Here is a 24,413-nt window from a genome sequence, read left to right on the forward strand (position 1 = left end):
TGTGTATTCCCGAATATACCTGTTCTTCAGCAGCGGCTTGATCGACAAGAACTTCAGCTTCTACCAACGCCACTCCCTCTTTCTCTTTCTCCACTTTAGCAGTTGTTTCTGCTACAGCCGCTGCACCAGCCGCTAGTTTCGGCTGCAGCACTTCCAGCGCTTGCTGTAGCGCTGCTACCGATTTTGCCGCTATTGCTAATTGATCTAAGCCCGTAATGTAGCGCTTTTCGCTTGTTAATAGCTCTCTGAAAGTGTATTATTTTTTTCTGATTACTGAAATACTAATTACATAAAATGCTTAATGATATGATTGATATTAGCGTATCACAGAAACTGTCCGTCAGATAACGAAACCTCCCTTCTAAAGAGAGATTAATAAATAATCTTGAAAAATGTGTTTTTAGATAGAACCAATGATGATTTTTAATTTTTATGCGTGAAAGCATCTTATTATTAAAGACTACGAAACCTACGAAACTAATACGAAAAAAAAATTGCATTATGAACTACTTAAAAGTATCATTTATCCAGAAAAAGATAATATTCAAGTCTTACCACTCCGTAACCATAAAGTAAATAATGTAGGAACTTAATTTTAAATAATCACGTTTACTGCAATTCGCTCTAGATTTACCTACAAATAAACTTAAAAATAATCAGTAGCGCTACAACCTCTTTAGGTCTCGGCCTCAGATTTCTGAATCTGTTTCATAATCATTTGTCAATCAAATAGGCAAGTAGGTGATGAGGCTCCTGTGCCTGACACACGCCGTCGACTTTTTGGGTCTAAGACTTGTCGGTTTCCTCACGATGTTTTCCTTCACCGTTCGAGCAAATGTTAAATGCGCACATAGAAAGTCCATTGGTGCACAGCCGGGGATCGAACCTACGACCTCATGTATGAGAGTCGCACGCTGAAGCCACTAGGCCAACACGGCTCAACTAATATACTTACGTTCGCTTTTTCCCTAACAAAGACTTGAACATGTTAATAAGTTCCAAGTATGCGGTGGGCGTCACGTAGTTGTATCTTTTCAATCTTAAGAGGAATTCTCGCGTAAGCTGCTGTGTGTCCGTGTGGAATATTTGGCACAGTTTTATGGCTGTTTCTCGTTCGAGATCAGTCAGTTCAACTTCTTTTAAAAATCGTGTCGCTACAGCTAGCAAGGCATCGGGTGGCCATTCCTACAAGAGTTATTAAATTGGATTTACTTTTGAAAAGAAACTGTTCATACATTTCTCGGGCAATTTTTTATTATTAATGGCAACGCAAGAGAATATGGTAGGGATATTTAGCAAGAAAACAGTAGTAGATTAAAAGTCAATAGTTAATCTATTTGCGTGACTGTAACAAATAATAAGACATTAAGACATAAGTTATTATTAGTAAATTATTTATATGCCGATATAACCAATTTCTATTTAGGTATCAAAGTAAAAAAAAATCTAAAGAAAATAATAATAAATAATATCTTTAAACAAAAATGTAAAAGCTAATCCAAATGTTAATTGAGTTACAATTAACATATAATACTAATAACGAGGCAGAAGAAAAATGATCAAAAATAAGATTTTTAAACATTCAAAAGTATCACCAAAATAATAAATTTATTTCCAATAATGTTACAATTAAATAATTATACAAATTCTTCTTAAGTTAAGAATTTGTATATATTATATATTTGTATATATATCCATAGGCGTATCACTAGTATCAATACCCATATGAATTAACTATATCATTATTATATTTAATTTAATATAGTATGAATTACCTGGAACCAATCTATAGTACAACAATTGACAAGCGAGGGGAATTTTCTTATTCTTGTCCTAAGCGATGTTCCAGCGGGAGACATTGCTAGTACTATATGTAATTGATCTCGAACTATGGATACGAAATACGCATACAACGCTGTCGGCGTGCCGTCCGTTTGTAGGGATTTGTCCCTTTGTCGATCGATCTACGGCAAGCAATCGTGTTTAGAAGTGGGCGGAGCGTTTTGTGCATTTTATAACCATGTATCACATATATATTTCAAAACTTAATACAATTTTGTAAATCAAAGAGATCGGACCTCATAATACAACTATGAAACACCAAGTGAAATTTTTCTTATTTCTAAAAAAGATTCAGGTCAAAAATTTTCTTTAAACAGGTCAAATATGTTATGTTACCTTGGTATGTTTTTATTGGAAATTTCAATTATAGTATTTTTCTTTACTTATTATTCATGTTTTACCGTTTAAACCTTCCCTGAACTTCCAAATATATTTCAAGATTAGCCAAATCAGTCCAGCCATTCTCGAGTTTTAGCGAGACAAATGAACAGCAATTCATATTTATATATAAGATGTGTAACTAGTAGTTACTTATTTCACCAATAAAATATTAATTTATATATATTATAAAGAGTATATTTTCTACTAGAATCTTCGTTGTATTTTGTTTGACGTTCAAAAGTGCCATTTTAGGTGGTCTAATTGAAATAAATGTTTTGACTTTGACTTTTGACTTTACTTTAGTTATCCCCAAATGTAGGTAAACTTAGGATAAATTTAAAACTATACTATTACCAACATTGCCATCCATTTGACAAACCTTCAAATTGATAACACTATAAAAATATTTTACTTTTCACATTTAAGGCAAAATATTGAAATATTAAAAAACCTATGTAAAATTGAATAAAGGAAATTCTTTATAAGTGTAATATATCTTTTGGAGCGCACACTTTACGTGCCAAATGAACCGTACTATCAATGCTCCATATTTCCAGTCGGCTGCTACTTTGAAGATATTTTTCATGTCATTTTATTTCAACAGCAATTGGTTTCTATTTCCTTGTGAAATATTGTATTTCAAAAGTTCAAGTATTTCATTTTATAAAATTAATGTCTGAAATGCTCTACTTTAAGGACAAATGTTCTACTTTAACGACGAAGACTGAATTAGATATTTGAAATGATTTTAAAAAACATTTAAGATTTTACATATTACGACCGCATTTTTTCATTTTACAAAGGTTAATGGACCCAAAGTGCTCTTTTTTTAATACACATTATTTCTGTACTTGACTTAGATATTAACCCCTTGTATATCCCCCCTTTTTTATGTAATAGGGGGGGGGGGGAAAACGAGCCTACGGGACGACGAAAAAGGGCAGTCATCGCTACCCATGGATACCCATTTTTAGTGGGTGCGTTGCCGGCCTTTGAGGGAGGAGTACACTCAAACTTTGAATAGTTGGAGGTCGTATCTCTCAGGTAAGACCCCCATCGGGAGTCGATTCCACAATTTCGCAAAAGAAAGTGCCTTGTGAAACGGACTGTGAAAAACTTCCAGCCATCAAGGTAATGAAATAGAACTAGAAATGTCAAAACATGTAATTCGTATATGAATTAAGCTTTGAATATAACGTATGTTCTGATATGTGATACATGATACATAGATAAAACTAAATCCGATAGATAAAGAGCAAGGGCAAATAAATACGTACCACTCGCATTTTCTCACACAACTCCGCTTTCTCATCGGCACCAAATATGTTCGGCACTTCTCCCGAATTCAACATGTTATTGACGTCTTCGAGGAATCCTTCTTCTTTTATCTATATTAACAACAATCACTTTCAACTGTTCTTAAAAGCTTTATTACTTTTTAGAGACAATTATGAAGTATGGAAAGCCACCGTTGTCTATAATTTACATTGTATTGATAATGTATTCGCTTCTAATTATTTCTAAATAAAATAAATCAGTGGCGCTACAACCTCTTTAGGTCTTGGCCTCAGATTTCTGAATCTGTTTCATGATCATTTTTAAATCTTATAGGCAAGTAGGTGATCAGCCTTCAGTGCCTGACACACCGTCGACTTTTTGGGTCTAAGACATGTCGGTGTCCTCACGATGTTTTCCTTCACCGTTCGAGCAAATGTTAAATGCGCACATAGAAAGTTCATTGGTGCACAGCCGGGGATCGAACCTACGACCTCAGGTATGAGAGTCGCACGCTGAAGCCACTAGGCCAACACTGCTCTCTCTCAATTATTTCTACAATAGATTTAAAAATCACACGTAAAACAAGATGTAGGCATCGTAATACAAATTTATACAAAATAATAGTTTCATGACTTGCACTAAATCTTTTATAAATCAAGTAACGCTATAACCTTTTAAATCTGGGCCTTAGATTTCTGTATCTGATTCGCGATCATTTGTTTTTTCTAATAGGCAAGTTCCTGACACACGCCGTCGATATTGGGTCTTAGGCAAACCACACGATGTTTTCCTTCACGAGTGAGTGTTAAATGTGCACATAGACAAAGTCCATTGGTGCCGGGGTTCGAACCTACGATCTCAGGGAGTCGCACGCTGAAACCAGCACAATTGAAGGCTCAAAATATAAATACCTGTGATTCAATAAACAGAAACACCATGTGTAAGTCTGGAGTACTGGACTTTCGTAGCAACGTCTTTAAATCTTCTCTCCACTCTGTCTTACCGTATGTTCTACTCATTTCTACCTATATTGAAATTTGAGAGAATTTTAAAATACGCTTTTGGTAACAAGTGGCAATTTTGTGACATACTACACAGCCCTGCGATTCTGTAACTCACTTTTCGAACTCACACAGCGGTTTTCGCATCGGCGGTCGCTCTCAAATCAGTCTTGAAGCAGTCATTTTATGATTTGGCATTCTGAAAAGTTGGGAGCTTGTAGTTTATTGTTTATCAGAATGCCAAATCATAAAATGACTGCTTCACGACTGATTTGAGAGCGACCGCCGATGCGAAAACCGCTGTGTGAGTTCGAAAAGTGAGTTACAGAATCGCAGGACTGGTCCTGCACAAATTTAATAATTCCATGAATATGATAACGTTTTAAACTGCTCAAACGCTTCGTAATTCGTCATTTTGTTCGAACGCTTAAAGTCAGAACGTTTCTCAAGTTTTCCATACAAATAAATCGTTAATATTATCATAGTTTTTTGCATACGATTTGTTCTGAAGGCAACTTATGGCTTAATCATAACTATTAATGAGCAAAAATCATCTATATGCATTCGCAGACAACCTTCGATTCCCGGCTAACATTTTTCTAGGCACTCTATGAAATATTGTTGGCAGAAATTATTTTCGCTAAGGATGTAAAACTAAAGTCTAAATTACAATTCAATCAATCAATTCAAAGAACCTTACTGTTCGACTAATCACAATTAACCTAAACAATTGTCTGTCTTTTCACGGCATAGAATAAAAGTAAATATAAATTAACCTGAAATAGATCGTATTCGTTGATGTGAGCAGCCAGCCTTGTCAAGGACTGTCGTCCGGAACCACCAAGTCCTACTAAGAGTGCGTGAGACCGCGGCTGAGTTAGCACTCGACAAATACGTGATACGTGTTCTATCGCAAACCTAGAGGTATATATAGAGATAAAAACATTAATAAATGAGAATTCATATTGTACAAGTATGCATGCAGAATTCGATTCGGTAAGCTCAATTTTTTTTTTTAAATAATTAAAGAAAAATAAACTCTAAATAACTATTATTACTAAAGTAAAATTAAACACATTTGGTCCGATAGCTTCACTATACCATTAAGTTTGACACCATACATTTTAATTCAATACATTGTTATTTCAAGGAATATATGAAGATATTTTATTGTGTTTTTGTTTAATAGAAGTAATTTGGAGGTACTGAATGATAATATTTTTGTTTTGTCATCTAGTATATTCATTTATGGCACTATTTTTTGGGACAGGAGGTCACTTAATGTTTAGTGATTACTGCCGCCCATGGGCACCACCTGGAGGTTTGCATTGCGTTAACGGCCTTTAATGTAGTGGTACTAGTAGCCCCTGTACCCTCTTAGTGCCTCATTATTAAAATATGTCATCAACATGGTTAATTTTTATTACATTAAACATACAACAAACAACGTACAACAAAACACATATTTATGATTATAAATACGCACCTAAACAGTACAAGATTCATCGGCTTCTTAGACATATTATTGAACTCGACGAGGAAGGCATCGACAGTTGAGTTCAAATGGTCCATATTTGTAGTCTCCATATAGAAACGAGTGTCAACTTTGGGATTTGCAAAATCACAGTATATCAAATTACGAAGATGTAGATCTGTTATCTAAGGAAACCATAAAATTATTCAAATAGCATTATTATTATTCAATTATTTCATTCCAGACGGTTGAGGATGTAAGGAAAATATGTATTTTAAGATTAAGTTAAACATTTTTTAAAAAGCTAATAAATGTACATACGTAAGATTCTTTGAATAAATAAATCCTGCATTTGCCATGAAAGTTGTACACATTATGCATGAATTAAAAAAAATACAATAATATAATTTGCATATTAAACTAGCAAATTATATTAGTTATTATATTTTACGTCAGTACCTCAAAACTTATAATCTAGGGCAGTTCGCCTTACATTATAGAAGCACCGTGTCTTTAAACCTACCCTTATCCCTTTCTATACTATCTTCACCATTTATTTTTGTTATATATTTTAAATACAACATAGCATCCTCATGCATGACATGACTAGTGATAGTGTTTCGATATTGTAAGGACGGCATTAAAACTACTGAAAACAATGTTGGCTTTTTATAGGCAAACGAACAGGTATGCGTGTGTGTTGCCGACCTTTAAGGAATGGTGCGCTCTTGTCTTATAGACTTCTAAGTCATATCGGTTTCCAAACACCTATACGGGTAGCTGGATCTACAAATAGGTGGTGGTGGGACAGTAAGTGCCTTTCGCCGAGTTGCGGAAAACCAGGCGTCGTGGTGGAAAGGATTATAACACAGAAAACAATATGCATTCCCCCATTTGCCAGACACCTTAGCTTAATATACCACTAAATGTAAATTAATCTACCATACCTTATCTTTCCTATTATACTAGTAGAAAATAATAAGATAATATTTACATTTACTTTAACTAAATTTCGTTAATAACTAAGCAGAAATAAGATAATGTAATGTGATGTAACTTACAAGATTGTCAATAAATGCTATATTTACCTTATCTTTGGGATTATCAAGAAGTCTTCCAAGCATCTTATCAAAGTCATCATTAAGGCATTTAGCCGTAGCTTCTCTCAAACAAGTGACAAGCCACTGTCGGTCCTTTTCCTCAACCAAACGGTCAGAAAAGACTCTCAAACATTCGTGTACCCAGAGACGTTTGATGGATTGGAGGCCTGGTGTCACTTCCGGCACTGATAGTAGGACACCCTAAAAGTAGGTTTCATTTAAGAACTATTTCAGGAGGTTTTTAGAACTATTTCGTGGTGTTTGTAGAACTACTTCAGGAGGTTTGTAGAAGTACTTCGTGGGGTTTGTAGAACTACTTCAGGAGGTTTGTAGAAGTACTTCGTGGGGTTTGTAGAACTACTTCAGGAGGTTTGTAGAAGTACTTCGTGGGGTTTGTAGAACTACTTCAGGAGGTTTGTAGAAGTACTTCGTGGGGTTTGCAGAACTACTTCAGGAGGTTTGTAGAACTTCTTTAGGAGGTTTGTAGAACTACTTCAGGAGGTTTGTAGAACTACTTCGTGGTGTTTGTAGAACTACTTCAGGAGGTTTGTAGAAGTACTTCGTGGGGTTTGTAGAACTACTTCAGGAGGTTTGTAGAACTTCTTCAGGAGGTTTCTAGAACTACTTCAGGAGGTTTTGTATTTAGTTAATTATTTCAAATATTTTATATAACCCATAAAGCCAGTTTGAAACATGATTGTAGCGATACCGTTAATCTGCGCTTACAAATCACTGTGATTACTAATACCGTGACAAAGTTATTCTGCCCGATGAGGATATATTTGGTTGGAAGTAAAAATTACTTAAATAGTTTTTGGTACAGATAAAACGGGTTACGCTTATTAATTTAACGTTAATATTATAAACTTAACCATCTACAACAAAAAACCTAAAAATTTGTATGCACGTACCAGAATGACTCTGGAGAAATCTCGTAAGTTGAATGTATAATGAGATTTGGAGGGCGTCGGCAGGAGGTTAAGACGACACTCCTTGTACACCTCAAGTGTCCCTGCCACTATCTCATCGATGCAGGGATCGAAGTCTTTCGAGAACCCTCTGGGAAAAATATTTTTCTAGGTAAATACCTAGGACGGTTAATGCACCTAAGAAATCTTAGGTGCATTAACCGTCCTAGGTACCATTTAATAGACAAACTTATTCCCACATAGTTTTTTTTATATCGGAAAATTTAAAGCGTAAAACTAGAAACAGAAAAGAGTGCAAGCTCTTAGAAGAGGCCTATGTCCAAGGACGAGCTGTATAACAGAAATTAACCGGCTTGCCGATTAATTATTATTAGTGATGATTTTTTAGTGTTACTTTATTAGTACTTAACATGTTTAACTAGTATAAGTAATTACGGCAGCAGCAAATAAAGGCTATTATTATTATTATACAAGTAGTTTGACGACTCATTGGTCTAGTGGTTAGTACCCCTGACTGCGAATCCATGGGTCCCGGGTTCGATCCCCGGCTGAGCCGAACATCGATGTGATGAGCATTTGGTGTTGTTCTTAGGTCTTGGGTGTTTAAATATGTATTTATATGTATATCTATCTATAATATGTATGTATATCCGTTGCCTAGTACCCATAACACAAGCTTCACTAGCTTAGCATGGGACTAGGTCAATTGGGGTGAATTGTCTTAAAAAAAAAAAAAAAAAAAAAAAACATTAAAGATTTATTCTGAAAAAATGAAATATTTCTATTAAAAGCTTTTTACTTAATTATAAAAATAGCTGACCCAAAAGATAGACCTATTGAATATGCATAAAAGCGGAGAAATTTAACTAAAACAACGTGACACGAGGGATTATATATAATACCTATATATATATATGTTAATATCATACCTTGTATCCAGATGCCACAACATAATCCGGCCAAAGATAACTTGCAATGTTTCGTCATCAAATTCGTCGATACAAAAGAACGAAAAGTGTCTTGAAAAACGCGGCGTGATCAACTTGGCACCAGGCGTCGGTTTTCCCATCGCGCACATGAACTATGTACATAGGTACATTTATACATACATTTTATATTATATTTTATTATACGATATAAATAGACTACAAGCCCATGAAAAAAAAAATACCTGTGAATGAACCAACGTGAATAACGCTTAGAAGGCTGTTACTATATCAGAAAATAACTCTGAACACTATGCCGTCATTTCTGAGCGGTACATGTGAGTACGTGAGTGAATGGAATTTCTCAGGTACAAATGAGGAATTTCGACTAATTATTAATGTACGGCTTTGTTATAGTGTATAGATGATTAAAAATAAATGTCGATAAACCTAGTTCCATACTAAAGTGATGGTGCCGGAAGTCGGTGCAAATTTTTATTTCGACGACAATTACAGGAGCAATATAGGTCATTTATTACTGTACGGCATTTGTGTAATTCCTTTTGGACACATATACATATACTTTACCCGTAAACGTAACGTAAACGTTAACGTAAAAATACAAGTAACACTGGAATATTATATAATTACCAAACGTAATATAAAATAAATAAAAAAGCTAACGTTACGGTTCATGACGTAGGTTTTCACACAAAACAAAGACAAATGCAATTGATTATTGGCTATATTGTGCGTCCTAATCGGTCAATAATTTGAATATAGTGTAAACTTTATATAACGACACTGAAGGGACTTTGCATTTTATGGCGTGGAGAAATGGAGAAAAGACTCCTACTTATTAGTCATGGTCAACAACAGTCTACACGTGCAAGCATTCCCGGTTTGTAAACAAAAGAACGAATTTCTTAGAAATTTCGTATGCATGATGCCGACAGTCGAGTTTATTGCGGGCTAGGATAATAAAGGGACTGCGCAGTTTATACTAATTTTAGCAAGTTAAAAAGTACTTGTTACTCAATTGTTGTCGTTATCAAGAGTGAATGTAATACATACCTGTACATCAATCAAATGCATAGCAACATTTGTTTTTCTATCGTACCAGAGTCCTAAATCAATGCCTTGCCTCAGTACTTCTATGGGCGGCTGTGCACCGTACGTTTCCGCTTGTGGCATGCTTACATCATCCACAAATACTACGCAGTAACAACCGATAGGTGGACCAAAAACACCTTAAAATATTTATTCATTTGTACTAAATATAACTAGGTAAATATTACAGTAAAAATACATAAATAATATGAGATTGTATTCATAACAATCAAATATACATTATCTACAATTTTCTTAAACTACATAGTAATAGTAGTAGTAATAGTTTAATTAGCGCCTGTGCACTTGTACCCCACGGCCCGAGAGTCTTTACTCCAAAGGGAACAAAATCGAAGTTGGACGACTCTTAATTTTGACTTCAATTTACATAGTGATACATATTGTAATATACAATATTCCTGATATTATATTTAGCAAAATCAATGAAACAAAGGGCTATATTTCATTTTTTATGTTATTAATATTGAGACAATTGTAGAGAAAAATTAACGCCCAACGTACAGATGACAATTTTAAATTTAGGATTGTTATGTATTTACACGACGGACGATTGTATGCCTAGTGGCTCAAGTGAGCAGCAATGCGGTCGCACCTTCGAAACACGACTGTGTCCCAATGTGCGCAATTTAACTTTCGCATACGGCAAAGAAAAACATAGAAAACCAACCAAGGCATACCGCCGCAGACCGAAAATCGACGGCGTGACACATAGTAATAAAAATTAGTCACATACTCTTTTTAGTTATGTATGAAAGTACACCAAAATGCTAGGACTTAAAAAAATTACTTAGTTGCGATAGTCTGTAAGAAAAAATCTTTGCTTGGTCAAAATGCTCTACAGGGGTGGGTAGAATTGATTTTTTTTTGTAAACAATATTTTACCTATGTGATGGACCTAATATGTGAAAAATATAAACATTTAAATTTAGATTATATTTTTTTAAATAACAATTTAATTCACCTTTTCTTCGCTTATCCAGTTTTCCCATTATAATATCCTGTGTTTGGTTACAATTTGTTTGAGCCGAGAACGCCATTATAAGCGCCTTATACACTTTCGTGTCAACGCGTCTGACTAAGAAATCCTACAAATATTGTTTTAACTTAATCTTAAATTATATTATATTCTAACAAATTGGTTTAGTCTATAGATATTACTAGAGCAGTGTTGGCCTAGTGGCTTCAGCGTGCGACTCTCATCCCTGAGGTCGTACGTTCGATCCCCGGCTTTGCACCAATGGACTTTCTTTCTATGTGCGCATTTAGCATTTGCTTGAACGGTGAAGGAAAACATCGTGAGGAAACCGACATGTCTTAGACCCAAAAAGTCGACGGCGTGTGTCAGGCACTGGAGGCTGATCACCTACTTGCCTATTAGATTGACAAATGATTATGAAACAGATTTAGACATCTGTGGCCCAGAACTAAAGAGGTTATAGCGCCACTGATTTTTATATGTTTATTTCAACGGAAAATAAATTCGATTGGTCCAAATGCTTTGAGCAGAAATTTAATTTCATAAATAACCATAAGTACATGGTTAAGAAGATTTTCGTTAGAAAGTGAGAAAAACGTACGATAATATACGAAGACTTCCCAGTCCCCGTTGGTCCAACCATCATAACAGCCTTGTGGTGCATTACCAGCAATTTAAACAAGGCCAAATATCTGACGCTATCCAGGGTGGTCACAAGAATCTGGTTAGGTGGAGTGTCCCTGCTGATTGGGGGAGCTGATACCACGTCATCCTGCCAGGGTTTCCATTTACCCTTACCCTAAAGGCGAGGTACAGAAATTAAAATGTCTACTTTATAATATTAGTAACTATCCCTCGATTCTCATAGAAAATAAACCAAATTGAACTCTTTTGTCTCTTTCTGTTTAATTATGTTTACGCTGTGATGAAAAGAGATAGAAGGGTACTTTAGACAGTATTATATATGTATATTAAATTGAGTTACCTCTTTAATAAATCGATAGTCATACACAAGTCCTTCCTTTGGCAGAGCAAATATGTATTGTTTCTCTGGCTTCTGTATTTCTCGGGGGTAATTCAACAGTTCTATAATCTAAAATATATCAATCGAAATATTTAACTTTGCATTATGAAGTAAAAAACATCAGATTAAAATATGTTTAATTTAGAGCTCAGTTAGAACAAGTATGTTCAAAACCTCAAATTTATATAGATTTAAAAAAACATGTATACAGTTAACAAGGCGATTAAATTAAGACAAATATTTTTTTTTTATGTTGACGTTTGGCGTGCTTTACACTAAACATAGTCACTGTAAGAGTGTAGGTACTTTCAAATAGGTTAATTAATTAAATAAAACTTCTTTAACGAATATTTCTTGCGCTGACCGTATCTGTTATTTAAATGCTCATGAAGACAAAACTCGTAAATAAATATAAAAAAAAAAATTACATCAACAATGCATATTTTTGACGTATAATATAAACAGTACTACATAGCTAACCTAAATATAGAACATCATACAATTCCTCAGAATTTCCACATTCAAAAGGAAAACCGTATTACCTTTTGAGGAAATTCCTTTTCGAGCAAGCCTCGGAAAAGCATGTCGAATTTTTCCCGACTGTCAGCTTCCAGAGTTGCTCCAATCGACCAAATGCACGAAAAGAAAAATACACCCTACAAATAATAAGATACATTTATTTTTCCTATATTTAAATACAATGTATGGACAAAAAAGACGCAAAAAATATTGCCTTACAAGGCACGAACAACGTAAAAATATAATAGTAAGTATACATTTCTTTACGAAAATTTTAAAAGCAATACGTATAGAATACGTAAACTATACAAATTGGATGGACGATACGAAGACGCTTAAAGTATACGACTTCTTGACGAATTTAAAAACAAATAACTCTATAATGAGCTGATAGTAAAAATTATAATTTAATATGTTAAATATGATGCTTGTATTTGCTTAAATAACTGAAGACTAATCTATATTATGTATCGTATAAAAAGAGTCTGTTATTATTATTTTGTCTTTATTTAAATAGTTTTATTGTAGAAGTTAATGGATTGTACGGTTATGTGAACTTTAAAAAATATAAGGTATAAATATTTATATTAAAGAACTTTATTTCTCATTACAATTTTTTTTTTACATGAGAAATTTATAGTCTAGTCAACAAGTTGAAAATGGTACAAAATAGAGATACTGCTCTTAAAATTATGTGCGATAGCTCATTGGATCCGGAATGACGTTTAGAAAAATGTGCCAAAAGCGTGTATTAGCACATAAAAAATTGCAAAAGTTATAAACAATTAAAGATGAAAAAAAAATGGCATTTCGTTTTTTGCCAATATTTAATAAACTATTAATATTTAATTAATTTCAAAAAAAGATTCTGAAAGAGGAGGAAATTTCCAATAAAAACTCTCTCTAACTCTCGGAACTCTATCTCAATTATTTATAATTTTAATTTAACGCTGAAAATAGGTCTGCGCGTGACATTTTTAGGATTCGCGCGTGGCGTCAAAAGCGAGTACGGCACATTAATTAATTTATTTAAGGTATTGAATATATTTTTAAATATGAAAAAATTATGGTGTGTTCTGAACACTATAATTAATTTATTCCCGTTGGAAATTTTACTTAAAATTAATTTTTCAACAAGTTAAACAATTGTTCACTAACGAAATTTTCTCGAACTACCGTCTTAATTGTAAGTGAAATAAAATGTTTAAATAATGGTCGTAAAAAAATTTCGCTACGTAGAGCCTTTCTTACATACATACTTAAGATCATGCCATAAAAATTAAAAAAATATTTATACTTTGTTTATAAAAAAAATTTTACCAATGAGCTATCGCACATAATTTTAAGAGCAGTATCTCTATTTTGGACCATTTTCAACTTGTCGACTAGACTATTAATATGTATATACGAACGACATACACGTCGCCATCAGACAGCCGTCCTAATTTTAGTCTACTAGGCTCATTCTGATATGTATCTTTAATGCCCCTTTGAATTGGTTAAACGCGCTAATATTACGAATTTTAGACGGTAATCGATCAAATATTGCACCCTCATACTTAATAGACTTCAAATAATTTGTACGCGGCTTCGATAAGCAAACTCGCTCGACGGGGATTGCGTGTAGTGTTTGATTTTTTTAAATGATAAGCTACTATGTAGCACATGTGTTAAGTATTATATTTTATGCCAAATATTATTTATACAAAATATAATACAATTAATTATAATAGTAAAATTATAGATTGTATTACCTCTAGTTGCGCCCGAATATCGAGATCCGAAATCTGTTCAATATATTTCTCGTCGTAGAAGTCGTCCATAAATGTATCAAATAAATTCATACACGCAACAACCAAATTAGAACGGGATGTGACATACATTTGCTGTGAATCAAAATATTATTTAATTTGAGGCACACATTTTCTTCCTTAGTTATTCGCTACGTAAACTTTGCTACAATTTGGGGGCAATTAAGAAACCCTTATGGTAACAAAATCGGGGGCAGTTTGTCGTTGTAGTTTCGAATTTATCCTCCCTCTATATCGAAATTTGAATTATATCACTGGATAGCTAAAGGATTAAAGAATTCATACGATAAGTGAGAACTGTGATACATCCCGCGCGGTAGGGGGTTGGGTGGGGGTGGATGCGCCGCCATTTTGAGATTATTTTGCTGCGTATCGAGATTTGCAATTAGTATAACTTTTGACACGTAGAAGCTACGATGTTCGTTTAAATTTTTAATTATCAACTGTCGTCATATCAATTATAACCCGTTACATAAACGTATTTACGTACAACACACGGCCTTGACACTACTCAGCCATGCCTCCCCCCCCTCTTTTCTTTAAATCATTATCTCTTAATTTTTTTAAATCGCATATGATACTGTGATTTATATTATACGGGTATCGCCTGCCGATTGTTAAGGGAGGGCAGGGAGCCAGTACAAGTAGAAACAGAGGATGAATAAAGTATGAGTTCAAGTGGAAAGTTTCCATCACAATTCTCTACGAGGGCTATCTGCCCCTATCGACACCCTTTAGTGCTTATGTATGAGTTTGATATTAAAAGAAAGTATGAACTAAACATTTAAATAAGTAGAACAGCATACATACAATTTTGCTAATGAGACATTTTTTCGACATGTCATCGTTAAGGACATGACATACAAGAAAGAAAAAACTTTGAATAGCCTTAAAAATAAATGTAATCGCATCATCAAAACCAAATATATTTTCAGATCCTTTAGTTAAATAAAAAAACATTTTAAGAAGGAAACAAATAATGTTAATTCGTTGAAATAGCTTACCTTAACTTTCCCAGAATATTCAACAAGCCATAACAACGGCGACATAAATCTATTAAACAATGCACGTATAATGTTCTTATTAAATCCGTGTAATGTCGATGGGAGCGTGTTAAGCCAAGACTCCAAAAGACACTTCCAACCCAGTCCTTTGGGTTCCATATAAATCATACCGCAGCGGGAGACCTATTAAAAAAATATAATTCCACATACGATAATCGCTTTATATAGCATAACTTACCACGGTGAATACACCGTGATAAGAACTCTATGCTTCCTTACCAATATGGAAATAAAAAACCTTTTCAAATAACTTTAATAATTCATTAATTTTTCATATTTTATAACAATGAAGAAATCAATGTAAGAATGTTGAAAAATAAAATATTTCGTTTTATTGTAATTCGTCAAACGAAAAGACGAATCCTATCGCGTGTGATTGGTGTATAGATGCTATTGACCAATCACATTCATGCGAAACGCGTCATAATTACGTTTTCTTTTGTTTTTTTAACTGGTTTTCCTTCTAATTACCTTGTTTCTATACTTAATTGTTAATCAAATCAACAAAATTCGCTTTGCCCGTATAATTCTAAACATTGATAGAACCTATCATGGGTTTGAATACGTATTTAAGGGTGCGTCCACATCTGGCGAATGCGCCGCGAATGTGCAGAAAATCAAATACATTTTAGCTAACCGTCAAAACGATGAATTTAAATAAAAACTAAGCTCTTCGACGACTTAAAAAGATGATTTTTCAAACCAGTTTCTATCAATGATTAGTATTACACGTGATTTTCCTCTAGTGCGTTTAAAAATCTAACAGAAATGTGCGTGATCATAAATATATTTACGGTAGCTGGTGAGGCTGCCTCCAAGTCCATTGGCTCAAAAATTAAATTGGTTGTTGGAGCCAGTTGTATGATCTCACCACTCATGAGACATAATTTCTTATTATCATCTAATACCGTGTTTAAATTCTCTATCCATATAGCGTCTACCGGGCCATCAAAAACTAGCCATTTCCTGAAAGTAAATGTACAAGAAGACAATAATTATATATAAAATAATTTGTATTTTTAAAAAATAATAATGGTCTTGTCATGACCGGATCGTAGTTCAAAATTTGATAGAAACCACTGAGCCCTATTATACAGGAATTAAAGCCGTTTGTTACCATGGTTACGATGTTATTCCGTACGAAAAATAGTAATAGTAATAGGACATATTAAAATTAATTAACTATAATAAGATGTTTAAATAGTTAGTGGTTTTGCCAGGAAAAAAACATACTAAAAGACAAAAATTCTAAAAAATTTTACGTCTTTTTCGTACAATTCTAAAAAAAATACATATTTAAAAATTATACATAAATAAAATAATGTACAAAAATCTGGTACACAGCATAGTTCTTAGTAAGAGCGACACATTTAAATTATAAAACCTGTTCAAAACTTGCAAGATGGGAAAATATGTCGTTGTCTTCACCCAAGTTGGGTTACAAAGCCCAAAAAAAATCATTTCTAACGTATTTTATTAGTTAACAAAAAAGTTTTAACTCCAAGTGCGCAATGACTGCACACTTCATGCTTTAATAAGGAATTCTCAATTGATGTGCATACATATAAAATAAATAGTACTAAACCTGTTATTATTAATAGAGACGGCAAAGGCCCGGTAACTAACAGCCAAGATACCGTCAGACCATTCGTGGGACACGGGATCAAATTGTCCGTACAATTGGCCCATTGTTATCGACTTTGGATTTATCACTGTCCATTCCACTGCGTTCTCATCCATAAGACCCTAAAATATGTTTTTTTGAAGTGAAACTTCTTTAGGCGCATGAAGGTAAAATTTTTACGGATAAAACGCAATAATTAATAATTTGCAGCGTATTTGTTGAATAAATGGGAGAGAGCGACTGAGACTGTTCGAGAGAGTGAGAAGGGCGAATTACCTTATAAAAATAGAATAGAATTTATGAAATATTAGTATTTATAAATTATTTTGCATATAATATAAATTTTGCATATATTTATATTATATGCAAAATAATTTATTGAAATCTCAAATTACGAATTGTAAATTAAAATATGCCAAGTGTTTTTATTATCGAAGAAATAAATTAAAAAATTAAATTTATAATTTCTATTAGATAATTTTCGAAACTTTATTATTTTAATGACAATTAAATTCATTAAAATCCTAACATATCTTTCTTTTTTTCCTCCATCTAAATCTCGGAAATGTAAAGTTTTAGATTAAAAATTCGTTTGCCAAAGAAGTTTCACTTGTGACATGTGTAAAGTACGCACGCACTTTTTCATTTACTCTGCCAATGATAAAACGAGGAAGGTCAAACAATTATTATGAAATAAATAAAAAATATGATATGACAACTTATGAATCAGGCGCAGCGCTTACCAAATCCATGCAACTTCCCCGGAATCGATTAGCCCGCTATATGGCGGAACGCAAATCTTTTTGTATTGAAGAAGTCGCATGGGTCCGCCAAGCGTCCATTGTTATTTCTTAGTAGTAGGAAACATACTTGTGAAAGTTATTGAAATTAAACCAATTTCCGAATGGACTAGAAGCTATCCGATGTTTGAAATTTTAATGGGTGTAACGAAAACAACAACAAATTCGAACTTATAACATTATTTGGTCTATTACCTGTTACTTTATTCTATGAAAATTGAAAGAAATACCAAAAATTAGTCACTATAATCAAATTATGATAAATGATAAAAGTTCTATGATACGGCTTTAATATTTTACGTATGTTCCTACCTTCTCCGATACAGCTGCCAAAGCATGCCCAAGCGCATGATAACATTTAGTTTTCCCTGAGAAGGGAAAACCTACCAGCATAAGACCATGTCGGACCAGAATCATCTCGTACAATTGTAAAACCTGTAATCCAATAATTCAAGTGTGATCAAAGACTTCACTTCCAAGACTATTTTTTAGATCTAATTGTAATGTGATATGTAACTTCGATATATTAAGTTTAGCTTGAAAATTTATTCCACCAAAAAAATACAAAAAACATTTAATAAAATAACAGAAAACAATTTAATTTTAAAAGATCTGTTACTATCTCTGTAAAAAAATTTTTTTAAGAAATTTTGTCAATCTCGAACAATTGTAGAAAAAATGACATAATAACCTTTTCAACAAAGAACTCGTTGGCCTGCAAATTAAGAGGCACGCAGACTTCCTTAAGACACGCCACGAGATGTGGAAGACCAGCCTGTGGTAATGGAAGACCAGGGAACAGATCTCCGATTATACCCTACAAAAATTATCAAAATTACAAAAAAAAATCAGTTGTCTGTAAAGTCGGTTTACTGACGATAGTTGAACGTGACAACGTCATAAATAAATATTGATGGGATGGTTGCATTTTTCAAAAAAATAAATTTTTTTTATATGTTTGATAGGTATTTTGTATGGATATAGAGAAGGAGGTAAATGGAAATCACAATTGAATTGATCAAGTTATCTTAGTTAGTTGATCAAGTTTATTTGTACGCATAAATACAATTATGTCAATTTTAAATGGAACACCTCAGAGTGAGATAACGCCTCACAACGAGGTAACGCCTCAGAACGAGGTAACGCCGCATGAGTCATGTTTTTTCGTGCGTGCAGCCGGCTCCATCGATCTATAAGACGTTGTCACGTCAAAAAATATAAGAGCTCAATTTTTTCTTAAATAAAAATCTAGACTTTCTAAGAAACTCTTTGAAAAATCATTTCCAAACTAACGGCTTTTTTAAATTATTCATTCGAAAAGTTAGTGGCGAGAACGTTCTCTTACTCTAGACAGTCTCTTAGTTAATGCTGCCATTTACTAAATTACTAAGGACGAAATATAACGTCATTGTAGAATGATAACCATGTATGTCAAAAAAACATTTCTTTTTATTCTTAGACTGTTATGTCATTTAACTGGTATAGTCATGAAGTAAGGACTTATTTATAACATAAACAAGTACTTTTTACCATCTAAAACTATGAACAAAAACACATTAATATTTTAACGAACATTGACGAAATTAAACATTTTTTTTGGTTTCCTGTAATGTTTGGTTCTCTGGACATACGAGGTTATCATTCTACAGCGACGATAATACTATATTATCAATATAGGTAGCGCTGATGTGTGATGGAAGTGCGTAGTAGACTTATTACTGCAATTAAAAACGCTATAGGTAGTGTTTCTGGTCTCTTAAGGTACGATTCCACCAGTGCTGAACAGCACAGCGTACGGCACAAATGTTTGTTTTGGTCGACTCACTCAAGCGAACATAACAAATTGTTCGCGAATATTTCAGCAAAGTCGCATTGGTCGTGCCGAAACCGTGAGCTAACATTGAGGTTCGATTCCGTTAATATGTTACGATATTTTTCGTAAAGCAACATCATCATCGATGTTTTTGCGATCAACATCGAGAATCCTTAATTCGCATTGAGCATTCGTTGTTATGTCCTACGAATGCCGCATGTTGCTGCCGCGCACTTTGCACGCCCTGTTTGGTCACGCCCTAAGACGTGTTCTACTATTGTTTTGCACAAAATGATTGTTACAAATGTGCTGCACGGTATTTTGGTGGAATCGTACCTTTTCAGATTGCATAGTACCACAATACATCCGATAAAGCAATTACCATAAATAGCGGTACATCGTGCTCCAAGAACTTGGGCAAGTTGACATCTTTGATTGATCTCAACAGTATCACATCTTCATCTTCGTCGGGATAACGAAGTTTCAAAGCACCAGCTGCTCGCAATACTGATTTTACAGCTCGCATTCCTATTAGTGAAATCATTTTCAGTTCATAAAGAATTACAAACGAACTTCACTTGGATAACTAAGCCAATTTGAAGTCTGAAACCTCTTCAGATAGTGTTTATTTATATTTGTTTGTTTATTTATGTTATTTATGTTTGGGTTGTCTGCAAGAAGACCGCCCATTCAATCTTTTGTTTTAATGAAAACAATAAATGTATTGAATTAAATTTTTCTCCCGTTTCCCCTCTCATTACTGAGGTCGAAAGTTCGAAACTCGGTTGAGCACAAATCGACTGTCTAGTGCGCATTCAGTACTTGCTCGTGCGGCGAAAGAAACCGGCATGCCTTAGCAACTAAAAGCCGACGGCGCGTGTTAGACACATATGTCTGACATACTCGCCTATTATAAACTAATCACGAAATAGATACAGACCCCTAAGACCCTGACCTAAAAGATAATAGCCCCACGTTTATTTGTATATATATTCTTACCATAATCATAGTGACTCTGTGATGAGAGCTGTTCTGAACAGAGCCTGTATGTGGCTACAATCTTCACCGCTAAAGGTTTAGCATTCAGATATCCGAAAGCGTACAACTCTATTTCTGATATTAAAACGTAATCCGGTACCATCATGGCCACGGAACGGAATAATGCCTAGAAAAAATTTAATACGAATTAATCTTATAAAAAAGAAAGCTTTAGTAGACTAATAAATAGGTTCAAAACACGCAGAAACCTTTAAATTATCAGGCAATTCGGATCTCCCGGCATAACCAGGATTCATAGTGATGAACACGGCACAACTCTTATCCAAATGCAATAGAGTTCCTTCAAACAAAAGTTCCGTTGAGCCAGAGTTGATACCGCGCTGAATTGAAAGGATTTGTTGCGCAACCACAGATAATACTTCTAAATCTATTCGATTGAATTCATCGAAACATGACCATGCTCCGCAAGATGCCAGACCCTGAGAAAGAGGAAATTGCTTGAATTAAAACGTAGATCTAGAATTTTAATTTAAAATAATTTTAAGATTGTGTGCAATTTTATGGGAATTTATGTATTGATACAAACGCTACGGTTTCAGGCCGCTAGTTAAACGGCGCTGTGTAGGTAAGAGGCTAGGCTTTTAATTGAACGGCTTATTAAGCTAGTTGGATGCGACATATATATGAGTGATGATAAGGATAGAAAAATCTTATCTCTCTAGTTACCTATGGAAACTTAGAAACTAAGTAAGAAAAGTAATATTTTTGAATAAAAATATAAGTGGTTTTTTTAACCTTGAAGAATTTCCCAAGCGCAATATAGTCCAACCCATCTGAACAATTGAATACAACACACTGTTTGGCTACGGCTTTTGCCAAATCCTTTGTTGTTTCTGTTTTACCAGTTCCAGCTGGGCCTTCTGGTGCTCCTCCTTAAATTCATTTTTATGGTTTATATTAAAGATCGATGACAGCTGTTCCATTATTTGTCTTTAAATGATCATACTTTAAAAAAAATACCGCAAATGTTTTGTTTGAAAGCAAATATCTATTTCATAAGGGAGCATATTTTAAAGTGCCTATAACGATTGGTCTAGGAGAACATCTTCTTCTGCATATAATTGTTAAGTACAAACTATTCATGATTTTAAACTATACTCCGATTTTTATTCCGTAGAATTCAGACATTTCATAAGTGTTGCTCTAAAAAAGTTCTCAAAATGGATACATTCACTAACAAATAAAATGTATGTAGAGACTCAGATGTTCAGACTCGTATTGAAATTGAAAAATGCGCCCGGCCAAAAAGGTTTGCCATCTCTGACATCTGTCAAAAAATGATAGCTGTCAGAATTCTACGTAATTAAAAATCGGAGATAAATACTCCGATTTTGCTCCGATTTAGCTGGGAAAAAGTGATAACGTAATATTCGGTAGCAAAAATATAAATGACATAATTTGAAGCAAGTTAGGGTTTTGTACACAATATGGATACAGTATTAACATTAACAACACTTATCTTATCGAATAAAACAAAATATTACAATTGGCCACTTACCAAGATTAAGATGCAGCGCCCCAAACAGAGTTCTAAAGCACCTGTCTGTAAGTGGAGTTACGACTAAACGTCCCGTATTACCCAAATATTCATAACCGTACATTAACTGGGAGTTTATCATCCTTGTGGCCACTTGCCAGCTCAGGTCTTCCTCTTGCTCCTAATAAAATAGCATTGTAGAAGATTGAGTATCTTTGTACAATTAGGTCGACGGGATTCGATACGATACGACGTACACTAACGACTGTCGTAAGTTTATTAAATTCCAATACCGCTTTTAAACAACTGCTCCTGATACGGATGAAAAGTAAAATATATGATGATCGGTAGATGATAGGATGCCAATCTATCTATATATATATATATATATATATATAAGAAAAAAGGTTCTTCCTTGACGCCCAAACAACTATCGTATCGACATGAAACTACTGCCATTCGATGCGAAATTTTTCCTAGATGGTTTATGGCTATTATTTTTTTAAATTCTTTCATTTTTTATTGCTGTTTTACTTTTATGAAAATTTATACATACGGACTTCACCGCGGAAACATTCTTCCTAGAACCTCAAAACGTCAACATCTGTTAAAAACTCGATTTTCGAAAATTTTCAATTTTCTTAGCGGGAAGTTAAAAAGAAGAATAATAAAATAATGAAACATAAAATTTTATTTATTTCCTATTTTAATTCGCCCGGCGGGCGGGCGGGAAACGGCTAGTATATTATATATATAGATTATAGATATGTATAATGAATATATATATTGGCATCCTAATCATCATATGTTTTACTTTTCATCAGTATCAGGAGTAGTGGTTTAAAGTCGGTATTAGAATTATAATTAATCTTACAATAGGTGAGTGAGGTATATACTATCTCCTTACAAGAAGTGACTTAGTTGCAAATTGTTCAGCAGTTTCTGCGTACATTTGTCGGCGTACAACTGTACACGGAGGCTGTCTATTCATTTTTCAATTTATTTTTATTTGTTGTTGATGTTGGTACTAAAATAAGCCTCAAGTTGTACTTACTATTATTATTATTTCCAAAAATATTTCTATTCAGTGATTGTAAAACAACAAATATCACGATTTTTTAAAATGTACAGTAAAGAATCAGTAAGCCAAGTTTTACATCTCTTAATTAATAAAAATATCGGAAGTCGTTTGTTGTAAAGTTCCTCACCTCCCAGTAATAACGAATTTGTGAGAGCCAGTTGAAGTCGTTATCTTGTTGAACATTGAAATCAATTAACTCCATCAATACGTCTCGAGCATGGACGTCTAACACTACCAGAGCGCCTTAAACCAAAACTTCAAATTACAATTTCTGTATAGTAGGTATAATATTCATGTCTTCGTTAAATATTACTTTACTAAATGAATGTAACTTTACAAATGTATAATCACTCATGTATTTTTGCCTTATTAAAACCTCATCTATAACCTCACCTAAACATCATCATCATACGAAAAATACCAGCAAAATGTATTTTATTTCAAGCGATTTTACCAAAATATTGTAAATATCGTTTTAAAATCAGATTTAATGAAACGAAGCCTAACTGCACTGGTACTCTGGGCCAATAGCGACAGCGATAACCATACCGACATATTGTTTGCGATCTAGATAAAAGTCTCTAAATATCAGAAACCCTAGTATAGGACCCTGATAGCGTGGTACAAAAATAAAACATTGCAATCAGAATCTCAACTGCTATCGTTATTAGCACTTATTACCGTCGGTTTAATTGCTCATTTAGGTAGAATCAAATCATTGGCTAGCTTTAATTATACCACCATTCTAATTGTCTTACTATTTGTTGTAAAAATATTCAATATAAAATTACTCAATATAAAAACACAATTAGTAAAACCTTATAAATTTGAAAAACACCTTTAAAACCATTGTTCAACTTACCCAGCGTAATCCGATTCTGGAGACTCAGTTCACCTCTCACCAAATCCACAATTTTGGATATCTGGTAATTACACTTGTCCCAATATGCTCTCATGGCTTTGACGTTTATGTGTATGGCTTCTGTTACCTCTGACGTCCAAAAAGTCATTGCTATGCATTGTACCTACATTTGTAAAAATATCTATGGCATAGTTTGTCAAAAGCTAAAGTAAAGTTATAATGGGTTTTTTGTAAATTTTAT

At 33.7% G+C, this 24,413-nt stretch overlaps 1 protein-coding gene across 1 annotated transcript in view; it reads right to left on the reverse strand.

The window, feature by feature from the left end:
* Nucleotides 1-24,413, reverse strand: part of LOC125056173 (dynein axonemal heavy chain 7) — a 70,407-nt gene that overhangs the window by 30,647 nt on the left and 15,347 nt on the right. The window contains exons 21-48 of the mRNA XM_047659146.1: nucleotides 24,173-24,335; nucleotides 23,438-23,553; nucleotides 22,251-22,407; nucleotides 21,488-21,624; nucleotides 20,941-21,171; nucleotides 20,693-20,858; nucleotides 20,076-20,221; nucleotides 18,572-18,697; nucleotides 18,193-18,315; nucleotides 17,042-17,202; nucleotides 16,251-16,422; nucleotides 15,397-15,579; nucleotides 14,336-14,467; nucleotides 12,605-12,718; nucleotides 12,024-12,131; nucleotides 11,640-11,837; nucleotides 11,024-11,147; nucleotides 10,006-10,181; nucleotides 8,935-9,086; nucleotides 7,988-8,135; nucleotides 7,065-7,277; nucleotides 5,989-6,161; nucleotides 5,279-5,420; nucleotides 4,413-4,526; nucleotides 3,501-3,611; nucleotides 1,776-1,964; nucleotides 956-1,185; nucleotides 20-245 (exon numbers count right to left, since the gene is read on the reverse strand). Of these exons, the coding sequence (XP_047515102.1) occupies nucleotides 20-245; nucleotides 956-1,185; nucleotides 1,776-1,964; nucleotides 3,501-3,611; nucleotides 4,413-4,526; nucleotides 5,279-5,420; nucleotides 5,989-6,161; nucleotides 7,065-7,277; nucleotides 7,988-8,135; nucleotides 8,935-9,086; nucleotides 10,006-10,181; nucleotides 11,024-11,147; nucleotides 11,640-11,837; nucleotides 12,024-12,131; nucleotides 12,605-12,718; nucleotides 14,336-14,467; nucleotides 15,397-15,579; nucleotides 16,251-16,422; nucleotides 17,042-17,202; nucleotides 18,193-18,315; nucleotides 18,572-18,697; nucleotides 20,076-20,221; nucleotides 20,693-20,858; nucleotides 20,941-21,171; nucleotides 21,488-21,624; nucleotides 22,251-22,407; nucleotides 23,438-23,553; nucleotides 24,173-24,335 (4,431 nt within the window). The remainder of the gene's footprint in view (nucleotides 1-19; nucleotides 246-955; nucleotides 1,186-1,775; nucleotides 1,965-3,500; nucleotides 3,612-4,412; nucleotides 4,527-5,278; nucleotides 5,421-5,988; nucleotides 6,162-7,064; nucleotides 7,278-7,987; nucleotides 8,136-8,934; nucleotides 9,087-10,005; nucleotides 10,182-11,023; nucleotides 11,148-11,639; nucleotides 11,838-12,023; nucleotides 12,132-12,604; nucleotides 12,719-14,335; nucleotides 14,468-15,396; nucleotides 15,580-16,250; nucleotides 16,423-17,041; nucleotides 17,203-18,192; nucleotides 18,316-18,571; nucleotides 18,698-20,075; nucleotides 20,222-20,692; nucleotides 20,859-20,940; nucleotides 21,172-21,487; nucleotides 21,625-22,250; nucleotides 22,408-23,437; nucleotides 23,554-24,172; nucleotides 24,336-24,413) is intronic.

The sequence above is a fragment of the Pieris napi genome, chromosome 14, assembly GCF_905475465.1.
Source record: "Pieris napi chromosome 14, ilPieNapi1.2, whole genome shotgun sequence".
NCBI lineage: Eukaryota > Metazoa > Arthropoda > Insecta > Lepidoptera > Pieridae > Pieris > Pieris napi.